General features: G+C 40.7%; 1 protein-coding gene across 2 annotated transcripts in view; it reads right to left on the reverse strand.

Moving 5' to 3' along the window:
- Positions 1-12,140, reverse strand: part of slc12a2 (solute carrier family 12 member 2) — a 103,793-nt gene that overhangs the window by 32,780 nt on the left and 58,873 nt on the right. For both annotated transcript variants that reach the window (XM_088071220.1, XM_042509081.2), the window contains exons 14-20: positions 11,184-11,339; positions 9,567-9,666; positions 7,604-7,715; positions 5,417-5,557; positions 3,653-3,759; positions 1,333-1,412; positions 105-248 (exon numbers count right to left, since the gene is read on the reverse strand). In XM_088071220.1, the coding sequence (XP_087927346.1) occupies positions 105-248; positions 1,333-1,412; positions 3,653-3,759; positions 5,417-5,557; positions 7,604-7,715; positions 9,567-9,666; positions 11,184-11,339 (840 nt within the window). The remainder of the gene's footprint in view (positions 1-104; positions 249-1,332; positions 1,413-3,652; positions 3,760-5,416; positions 5,558-7,603; positions 7,716-9,566; positions 9,667-11,183; positions 11,340-12,140) is intronic.

Raw genomic sequence — 12,140 nt, forward strand, 5'->3', positions numbered from 1 at the left:
ACACAGTCTCACCTGGTTGTCACTGTAACTAACAGCTTCTGTCTGAAGCCTGAAGGTAAAGTGGGAATCTAAACTCAGTGAGCTGAATGTGGAGGCAGTCTCACCTTTCTGGATAGCCGGACTGTTTTGAAGGCTGGTGGCCTTGGAGGACGGCTTGGATGAATCTGCGTCAGAGTCTTTGCTGGTGTCTATGGACACAATCACATCTTTTGTCCCTGAGGACTTCTCCTGGGAGGACAGCAACTCATCTGGGAGGAAATGGAATGGGTGGACAGATGAAGAGGAAGGTGCAGGAGGAAGAGAAATTAAGGAAAGGTTAGGTTCCGTTTTGCCCCGTGGGCTTAACAACATACGATACCCCTCTGTTGTTGGACCCTCACAGCACATAAGGAAAAACTCCCCCCAAAAAACCCATTACCAGGGAAATTATCGGTAGAAACCCTAGGAAGCAACTGAAGAGGGATGACTCCCAGGATGGACGGACGTACTTTACGAGACTCCAGACCAGTTTCCAGATTTGCTGATGTTGAATACTTTTGTGAGGGATAAGGTGTTCCTTAATGTGTTGAGACAATTGAAGACAGCATATGTTGCATTCCGCCATACAGTATGCAGGGTCAATGCAAAACAAAATGTGGTAAATCAGTTTGTGTAGTGTAGTGTTTTGTAGTTTGTACTGAAGTGGGCCTGATGTCATGTACCTCATTTTGCTGAATATGTCATGTTATAAAAATATCTTCACCAGTTATTTTCATACATGACAAAACTATTAACAGACACCACATAATTTACACTTAATATTAGATGTTTATAATAACCTGGTTTAGATAAAGGATAAAATTTCACATAACCCTCAATCACACCTGTTATGCAACGTTAAATTCCAGTACAGAACCTTGGTCTTGAGGAATGTCAACTGGATCTTTTTGTTGGACCCTTCCTGTCTAGTAAACACTTGTCTTTTAAACTTAAACGCGTTTGTAAAAAATTTAAACTGAGATTAGCCTGATAAAATCAACAACATATGCTATCAATTTGCATTATAGGAAATGTAGGATCCTGCAATCTTTTTTTTAGCTTGACTCATACAAACCTCTGCTGTTTTGATCTTTGTAAGGCATCTCATGGGTTCCCCAAATTGCTTAAGTATTTTTTTACCTAGCCTTTCACTGTTCATGATCTCATTATAAACTGTGGTGATTATCAACTGGATTATTTTATATGTGATTGTGGAGACAGCTGCCATATTGTGTTACATGTCAATATTGAATAAAAATCCTATGACTTCAGTCACTTTGCTGCCTCTCTGGAGCCATGTTGTGTGTGTGCTACCTTGTCCTTGGATATGGGATACATCCAGTCCTTCTTTCAGTCGCAGAATAACAGCACCGTACTGGAAGTCAAAGGCATCGCTGAGAAGAACAACAAACAAATGAAAGATTTAAATCATCAGAGAACAGAATGACACTTGGCATGCTTAACTAAACAGAGACCCAAGAAGACATGCATAATTTGAAAAGGAAGACAACAATGCTGAGAAAACTGCATGCACCAAATACCAGGTTCAAACAGAAGTTTGAACCTTGTAGTGTGTTCACTGCATCGGCTCCTCGCTCGATGGAAAGTAAAGGGAGCATTGCTGAGCGTATTAGCTGTGATTTTAATATTGCTAGGCTGAGCCATCTCTGACCTTCAGCCCTAATGCCATAATCCCCCACACTTTACAATCAGGAACTCATTCATCTTAAGTCCTTCACTCACAGTCTCACATGACTGATTTAGGGTTCAGTGGGCTAACAGGATTTCACATGGACACGCTGTACACAACACTACTCCTGGGTTAATTCACATTGTGTGTAGTAGTTAACAGGTAAATTTCTAAAAACTTCTACCCTTTTCTCAGCAAAATTATTGCATGCAAGCCGGTTTGTCAAACACAGGTAAACCTGCTAAAAAATAGGCTACAGACTCTTTTCCCATTGCCAGTAGAGCACAGAGTGAGCATGGCACTGCCGCAGATGGGTATGCCTTTCTGTGTGTGTGTGTGGGTTGATTTAGTGTGTCAGTTTTTGATGTCAGGAACAGACTGTAGAACAGGTAGATAGCAGCATGGACAGAGGTCTGTGAAAACTTTGCGTTGGTTACTTCTTTTTTATATATCTCTTACTTATTCAGTCTCTTTCAAACTCAGAGCAGACTCATTTGGATCAATGTTTGATCTGCTTAGGAGGAGACTGAGGATAATTAGTGGTGGCACGTCATTCCAGCTCGCCGGTTACGGAGCTGGAATTAGCACATTCACCCGGGTGTTTTGTTTTTGTAAATGCCGATCAGAGCTGGAAGAAATTAATACCTGTGATGACTGCCCCAGGTGTGAATGGCGATTGTACACTTTCCCATTGCATTTAAAAGTCGGATGTCAGATGCGTGTGTTAGCATGTTTTTGTGCAGTGGAAATGAGGCTATGGTAAGTTCTTGATCTGTCATGTCATGTTATATTGTGCTACAGTGCTATTGTACAGTTTTCTAAAAGTTTTGTTTATCAAGTTACTGTGAACTAGTTCTTGCCCTCAGGTCCCCTAACAGGTTAATCTGGCCCTGTGCCTGTTTGATCACTCATGTTTCTGACAGCAGTTTGATGAAGTTAAGCTGAGTGTGATGCATACTGAGAAACACCCTCAGCAGCCCCTTTTGCACTGACTCTTCAAGACGAGAATACTGTGCCATTACTCTACCATGCTGTTCTGTATAAAAAGTATAATTGCAGGAGAGGAGGGCATAGTTGTCGTGCATTTAAACCGGCAGCAGAGGTAGTAAAAGTGTCAAATTGACGTCTGTATAAAAGGGACAGTCAGCTGGACGGGACCATGGAAGGGACAGCTTGAATTGAATTCTGGCCATATAGAACATGTTTTAATAGCCATATAACAGCCTATATTTTAACAGCAATAAAACGCTTCAGATTAAATCATCTGAGAATAAACTAAATGAACAAGTGGTCTGTTGAACAGAGTGACTAATCACAGGTTCAGTAGCAGAGGAAAGGGAGGAAAAGGACTCCATGGGCCAAGAATCACTGCCATGTTCACACTGGACGTCAAAGCGGCCTAATATGTCAGTTTTCAAGCAGCCACCTGTCAGCAGTCGCCTGGCCGTTCACTACACAAGGACATTTCTCTGTGCCGGTCAGCAGTGATTCTGCTTTTCTGTTCTGTACTAATCACATGTAGAGATCTGTGTCTGTGTGTGTGTGTGTGCTTTCATCTCTCTCACTGTGTTTAGACAGAAAACTGACAAGTATGTGGAAGCAAGGGATGCATCTTTAATCATTTCTAATGATCAGATCATTAATATCATATCTTTTATATCATTCAAAACACGTTATTAGTGCGTTTTCCTAACAGATTCGCTCGTGGCTCATGGAAAAAACGCACCAGATGCTGAAACCATCAGTGCACTGAGCAGACAGTGAAATAACATGATGATGTCTCTTCACAACTACAATTATTCTACCTCAGAGTATGAGCATACAGTGACATTTATGCCTAGTCCACAAGGGTCAGATTATTAAATTTTTTAAAAAATCTGATTTCAGCAAAACAAAAATATTGTCTATATTAGGGCTGTGTCTCTTTGACGGAGCTTCACTTACTGGATCATACTGATGTAAGTCTCCACATTCATCATGTCGCCGTCTCTCCAGTCATTCTTGAAGCCCAGCACCAGGGTGTTTGGCTTGAGGCGACCCAGCCCAGCAGCCTTTGCAGGGAAAAGAATTAAAATCACCATCAAATTAGCTCATTTCTTGACTAATTTCTTAAATATATCACATTTTTAGCAACCAGGATGAGCAATTATCCCATTTATGAAACCAAATATGCAAGCTGGAGTATTCCAAAAGACATACTAAGAATACTGTTATACATATATAACTTCCTTGTCCTTGAGTGCTGCTAAAATTCCTGTGCAGGCCTCAACCAAGTGGCTGCAACAAAAGCATCTCACTTCTGGAGCTCTGAAGAAACAGACTTTTGTACAAAGAGGCTGCTCCCCTATCCCACATAGAAGCAGTGACAGGCTGGCAGTGGTCAAAGTAGAGGACAGTGAAATAACAACCGTGTAGCTGCTTTAGGAAAAGCTCAGTGTGCAGTGTGGAGGAGAGAGGGACAGAAAGAAAGAGAGACAGACTGAGAGAGAGAGATGTTATCAGAGCACGCAAAGGTTTTTGCAGTCAGAGCAGAGAAGACATTAGCAGGAGTGTCGCGCAGTGGCAGTAAATGTGCAGTGTAGTGGTGGACTCTTTAGCCTGTCTCTAGTGTTATGGTGTCAAATCTTGCAAGCTTCCAGTTTTAACACATGAGATAGAAAGTGTCCATGAGTGAGTATGACTCACCTCTGTGCGCACAATGAGCACTGCCTCAGTTTCAGTTTCATTGATATAAGACGGATTTAGTCAACAATTAAGAAAGCACAGCACAGCAGGACATGATAAATGTTGAAGTGTTCTCAAACTACTTCAATTTAAGATGCCAAACCTAATTTTTGGATCAAGAATAACTCCGGTGATTTCTATGAATATAACCAAAATGACAGCTGAAAATAAACAGTGTGTTTATCTACTAACAGGTAGAGTGTGAGCCTGAGATATTGTCTACCTCCCTTGTTGGTGAAAGCATCAGTGAGTCACTGTGTCACTGGGTGATATGGTCCTTCATGAACACACACTGTAGTTTATCTTACACACCATCCCGCAAACACAAACACTCACTCAAGCAACAAATGTGGATTAATCCACTGCTGAAAATAATCCGAACAAAGTCATTATTTCCTCTGGTTTGAGCAGCATTTGATAAAAAACAAATCTCACTTTTTCAGAGGGAACAATGTGAGCTGAAGATATACAGTATATCTTTGGTAGCAACCACTGGGCCTGAAGCTGAGGGCCACAGACAGAGCAGGGAAGCATGGTAGTATTATTTAGACAAACAAGCTTATCCTGGGATTGTTAGGCAATAAAAAAAAAAATGTTTCACATAAGCGGGAACATGGTTGTGATAGTGTCTTATAAAATAACATGGCTTTGATATGAAATTAGTTGAGATTGTTTAGAGTGTTTGAGACAGTTTAAAAACATGCAGTTAAGTTTATAGACTTTTAAACAATGATCAGAACTATCTCCAATCAAGGAAAATCTCTTCCTACATTTGGAAAAATGTGCTATGAGAAGCATGTGCTTATCAATGCCAACAAAGTGCCCTGAACAAACATTGCTGGCTGGTGTTAGTTGTTGGCTTTTGCTATGCGAGTCTACATGAAACCTGAACAATGCTTGTGAGGAAACGTAGCCTACTGGATGCAGAGCAATAGTTTGCTGTTTACTCAACAGAGGCTGAATCAGTTGTAGCTGTTCTCCTACCTGGAGCAGGTACTGTGTCCCCTGCCTCATATCCTCAGCGAACACCGGTGTGTAGAAGGCCTTGGTCTCATTCTTCAGTAGCCAGCGCTGGTACCGGGCCTGATCTGTGGCCAGATCTTTAAAGTTCGGCCTCCTGTAGCCCTGAAGACACACACACATGCACACACACAGCAAATCTAACTGATGCTACAGCTCTGCGTGACATTCTGTAGGGTCCACATTTCCAAAGACAGACATTACAGATTGTTGATTTAATCAGATCCCTTGAGGGAGAATTCAACCTGTTCTGCTCTGAATCTCCTCAGCGGGGACTTTGTTTGTTTGTGAGGAAAAGAGCTCACAGAGCTGCTCTCCAGCCAGGAAACTGCAATGCCATTAGCTGAGAATGTTTACACCAATCCAATTGGAAGCAATAGAAGCAGGCAGGGGGGCTGCTTAGGGGCCACTTATGTTCCACTGAGCCAGAGAGCGTCCAGACAGCACAGAGGCTGCATTCATCCAATCAAAATGGCCTTTCCATTGTGAAGCAGTTAGGTTTGGCAGGGGATTTGTAAGAGGCTTTTTACATCGTGTATATAGAAGTGGAACAAATGCATAAACCTTACCAACACTGAGGTTCACTGATGTGCTCATTTCTGACTCACACAAGAGTTATACTACTACCAGAGCAAAGACAGGTAAGAAATCATACCGCTGGGACGATGTCGAATAAACAATGAAAATCCATAAAGCAATACCAGAAAATATTGATCAGCAGCTGGTTGCAGCAGCTGTTCCTAAATTTAGAGCTGGTTATGTTACAATGCAAAACACCCTGATAGTCCAATCCGACCCTGGCCAATCAATCAGCTTAGCTAACACTCACTTATTATCCTATATACTACATGCTGCGTATGTCAGCTGAGAGAAAGATGTCAGCAGAGACATGCCAAAGATGTGTTGAGTTCATTTCAAAACACCATGTCCATGACACAATTTGTCAACCTAATAACATTTCTCAGTTGAACTGTAAAATATCCAGCACAGAGCATACATATCTCAGTCAACATTCTTAAAAAAACACATTCATTATATTGTGTTATGTGTTTACATCAAAATCAATACGATGCTATTACATTTCTTAAAAATCCTTCAACATTGTTATCAAATGTAAAAATCCTATAGGCTACAATTGTTACTAAATAGGTGTAATACTGTCAGATGACTGAATGACAGCGGACTGACTGTAGCTAAGAGCAAGAAACATGATGGATATGTGACTTGATTGGCATTAACACAATAGGTGAGAGAAAATAAACAAGATGCTCCATTCAGTGTAAACACTATGACAACGTGACAACAATAATGACCTCACTTAGCAACATCGTCGCAAATATGAAACACATGAAATGTGGCAGTGGTATTAATGTTTCCACATCATCCACATGTTCCTGAGCTCTCTACACACCAACACAGACCTCATGCTGTGATGCTGCAATTCCATTTATTGAATCGCTGGTTTGAAAGCACAGTGAGGAAATTCTTGATGAGTAAAGTCATAGCTGACCACTTTAACAACAGCAAAAGTAAATCAAAACATCAGTTTACAAATTCTCACACAATTCGCGCAGCATAATTCAAGTCTCACTTATCCTGCCGGATGTTCAGTACTTCCTAACAGACAGTTCTTTCTGACAGGAGAGAGCTAAAAGTGAAACTGATCTCTGCTCTCTTCAAGCCAGACTCCATGACAAAATCAGTCATTTTACTTCACTGAACACAGGAGCTGCTGGTTCTCGACAGCCTTGATCAGTTGTTTGTTGGCATTATTGTGTGAGTTTGGTGTTTTGAAGGGTTGATTCAAACCAGCTGGATGTTTAGAAAATACTGAGCATCCAACCAGACAAATGAGACTGAGATTATTGTGCACTGATAGTTTAAGAGTTTGTAAACACCTGGTTTTTACAGTTTTGCTGTGCTAAAACAGAGAGCTCTTCAGAATCTCCTCTGTTTTTGGATTCCTTTTTGATATCTTCATCAAAGGCATGCAAGAAAAATTGTTGCCATCATACAGTCACACATCTAGTCATGGAAGTGTTGTGTTGTGTTGTGTTGTGTTGTGTTGTGTTGTGTTGTGTTGTGTTGTGTTGTGTTGTGTTGTGTGTTTGAATGTGTAGAAAAGGCAAAAAGAAGACAATATGTACTCACTGTGCGAACATGTCCACAGATCATCAGACCTACATTCTTAGTGAAGCTGTGGACTAGATCGAGAAGAGCAGGACGAGAGTTTGGGTAACCAGTCATCACCAAACACTGGGGTCTGAAGTCAAACACATCAGAGAGAAAACAACACGTCAGCATCTGTGTCCCGCTCTACTGCTCTGTTGTTCCGCTGTTCTACTGTTCCACTGTATAAACAAGCTATTTGACATTGCCGGGACATTTACAGGATTACTAGTTTTTAAATCTGCAGCTACTTTTTCTTCTGACCTCCACAGTGACCTCTGGTCTTCTTAGCAGGACAAAAAAAGACTGGAACAGAGTAGCGCACATCAAAGCAAATATGTTAAGCACCATGGGATTTAATGAAGGCAGTGAGAAGAGACAAGAGGGAGCTCAGAGCGACACACAAGTCCTTCTGAAGAAACCATCAGATGCCTTTTAATCCCCTGCTTTGTTTGCTGCCATGGGAACAGTCCAATGGCACATTATCACCATGTCATCATCGTCAAAGACAGCACATGTGCAGGCTTTCAGGGAGTGAACACATGGAACATGGTGCATGTAGAAATAACAGAACCTGCTGAAGGAGGATTTTGTTTACCATGGTGTCCACCTCCACATATTACTGTGGGATGGTGAAAGTGTACAAATGATTCATGAAATACGTGTAATCCCAGGGTCGCACCACACAAAGAGGTCTAAGGGATAAAATATTCAGCATCACGCAATTTGCAGGGAAATAACATCTTGCCAGTGTAATCATATCATGTTCTTGTTCTACACATCTGTTATGTAAATGACTGATTCCAAGCAAGCTTTCACTCAACTATCAAAATAGTGAAGTTTACCCATGATGGCCAGATGGATAAAACTCTAGGTAGATCCGCAACTAAAAGTGTGTGTATGCACAGAGGCAGAAATGTGCAGACTGGTTCTTTTGTATTTATAAAGTTGTGTGTCCACCTCACTCTGTTTTATAAATCTCAATCATTATGGCCCATGGGCACATGCCTCATTTCCACACCCACATTCCACCATAAATGGATTTAAAAAGACCCTTAAACACCTGTTTGCATACTGACGTGTGCCCCTCCACCATCATTACACCTGTCAGTGAGAAATACTGCAAAAAACGTGCAATTTCACCAACTGTGTTGCATTTCATGATATGATTATTTTAGTTAAACTTAAATCCATATTGGAAAACATCCTATATAATTGTAATAGTGATTCAAGCATATCTCCCCAAATTAAGTTCAGTTTTTTAGTCACAGCGCAAAATACTCCGCTGCTTCTTCTCTGTGGCTTTTTCCTGTCCTGATTGACTTGTAGCCAAGTCTGTACACAGTGAGTGCCACCACTTTTGAGAAAGTAAAAAGTATCACAACTATTATTTTATTAAAGCTAACCAAAATGTGTCTGTGGTACAAAATGTTATCTAACGCTTGTCTCAGGATTGTTTCCTTATTCTGTGATCAGAAAGTGTCTGATCTAAATCAGGATGCTTTTACAACTTTACACTGTTTTATTAAGTCCAACTCTTTAATATTGATGCATCAAGCAGCTGCCACATTCTTTTATACTGAAAAGGGTTATACCACTGTAATGTTACCCAAACTAACGACTCTGAAAAAAGCATTGTTTTGGCATTGGCACAGAAACTCTGGTACTGCAATGCCACCAATATGAAACTTTTTCAAACCATACCAAGCAGGCCAACTAACACACATCAAACTGTCCCTATGCCGCTAAATACACGACAAAATAAGCCTCAAGCAATTTTCAGGGAATAACTTACAGTAATACATGTGTAGTAAAATATTAACATACACTGCCAGAACTCATAACCACTCAGTCTGATCAGATCCTTTCATGAGACTTTCTGGAGAGTGTCTGAAGCACAGGCATGTGGAGTTTGTACATGGTGGTGCTTGTTTGTGTTTTGTACCTGAAGTTCTTGATGTGGTCTTCCACGCCGCTGAGGTGCAGAGTGTGGGTCAGGGCCTGGTGGTAGGTCAGAGCCTGGGTTGATGAGCCCCAGTTCACATCTGGAGGGGAGGATGCACGCAGGCAGAAATACAAAGTGCAGTTGGGAGGTGTGTTTATGGGTCGTCCTGCTGGGCCAAAGGCCATCTGACCCATGTGGTGTTAGAACCAAAGAGAACACCTCGGGTGTGTGTGTGTAGCTGTATGTCAAACTGAGTGCGCACACAGGTGTGTGTTCAGAGCTGCAAGGCCAGCTTTGTTTGAATAGGTGCATGGGTATGTATTGGGGGTGGACATCTCAGGGTCGTGTTACAGCATGATATATTAGTGCCATTTCCAGTGCATGATACGGCACACTCAACTCAACTCAGGTCAGCCAGGTTGGAGGCATTTGTTTTTTTTTGGTTTGAATGTGGCTGGTGCCTGGTGCTTTTTTGGTACCACCAACATTGAGGTTTCAGTTGAGTTGAGCTGATACTAAAAACATAGATCACTAATTGGTCAGAGTGGCTTATAACTTGTGTGACACAAGACATCCTACACAGAGCAGCTACTTTGGAAAGCTAAGCTACTGTCAGCAGCAATTGAAATTTTTAAAAATTCACTTGACCTAAATTTTTAAAAAACAGCATCCTGCAAAACCACCATGCTCAATTGAGCACAGACGTTCCTGTTTGGTTGCTGATGGAAGGATCCAGAAAGCACTAAACTGGACAGAGCAATACAAAGTGTTGCCAACATGATGTCACAGCACTTTGCCATGATGATAAGTTAAGAACCCTGCCTTCACTGATGGGGGACTACCAGCAGCCGAAAACAAAATAGAGAAAAAAAAAAGTTACAAATGACAAATAAATCTGCCTTGTACGTAAATTGGTGGTACCAAAAGTGAGTCAAGTTGGGCCAAACCATGCAGTGAGAATAAGGCAGAATTCAAACACACAAATATTTGTTTGTTGACCAAATACTCCACAGATTTCCTGAACGAATTAATAAAGGTTGTTTACCTAAAAACATCTTCACCCAAAAAAAAATTAATTATTTAATAATTTTAAACTAAATAAACTACTTGCAGACTATTTAGTACACATAACATAAAAAAATCATGACCATCTCATGACTCTGAAATTGTTGGACAGTGAATGTTTTTCACTTTTGGTTAAGATATGTTTAATGATTTTTAATAAGTCATGGAGAAATGTGTAGGGAAAAAAGAAGAAAGCCAGAGAAAATATCATTTTACAGAATTATTTTACACTTTATCAAAGGTCATTTACTTGATTATTTTTTTTGATTTCCTTTTTTTCCCCCTATTAAATACAATAAAAATAACTAATTCTCAGGTATTTTTTTTTTACTTTTTACCCATTTCTTGATAATTTTGAGGTAATTTCTTCTCAAGTTGCTAACTGCCTTCACATATTTTTGAAAAAAAATCAAGTCATTTTGCTCAGGGATCCGAGGGTTAAAGCCACTATAGTATCAGGTTTTCTTCATTACTCTGAGGTTCACCATCGATTGAAATCCCTTCATTGTGTAAAGAATGGCTATAAATAAGAAGTGTTGCTCAGTAACTCACCTGGCTTCTTGTAGCTGACATAGATAAAAAGACCCAGAACAATGACGTTTGTGAGGAGAGCAGCCCACCAGTTGATGACAAACATCACCACACAGCACAGCACAGCTCCAGCCAGAGAAACCCACATGTTGTAGTATTTGAAGCTGGGGCGCCATCCTGCAGCACCAATCAATGAAAACAAGTCAAAACACCGCAATGAAAGGCTAGTGATATTTAAAAACACAAACTCTGAGTGCTTGTCACATACTCTATCTGTGTCATCATGATTGTAAAATTAATAATTTTGGTAAACTGAGGAAATGCACTTCATGTTAAGGTTGAGTAGAAGTCAGATTTGTCAAACCCCTTAACTGTGACCAAATTAATTTCCGCCTATTATTCCAAAGACTAAAAATGAGGACAAACTGCGGTCATCCTCCATGAATGGGAACTGTTTCCAATCATTGTCATTATTTACATGGTCTGAAACTAGTAAATGTTGCTGTTAAAGAGAGTGAATAAAGTTACAGTGGAAGTTGGATGTGCTTGGGTTAAAGAATGGGAGTTAGCAGCCTGTTAGACTGGACCAGAGACCAGGAGGTTATACCAGCTATAGAAACCACATTTGTTGACTGGGTACCACAGAAACTAGACTAGTAGGATTTTAGTGATGGGATACACTCAGACTGTGTGTGGTTACACAATGACAAAGTCTAACCACAGGACATAAAGGGTACATTGATGGTGCGGTTCCTGTCAGCCCCATACAGGGCCTGGATGTGTCCCAGGTCAGGACACAGAAAGGGGAAGTAATAGTTTGGGGTTGCAGAGGCAGTAAAATTAATAAATGTATTACTGCTTGCTTCTAATTTAGTCATGTACCATTTAAGTCCGTGTAATTATATGACCTGCTCGGAGAATTAGAAGCAGACAGAGAATCTGTACCTGGAGTTCTGCAAGAGCTTTGGTATTGTGGGG

The sequence above is a fragment of the Plectropomus leopardus genome, chromosome 20 (genome assembly GCF_026936395.1).
Source record: "Plectropomus leopardus strain MGB_pleo_1.0 chromosome 20, ASM2693639v1, whole genome shotgun sequence".
NCBI lineage: Eukaryota > Metazoa > Chordata > Actinopteri > Perciformes > Serranidae > Plectropomus > Plectropomus leopardus.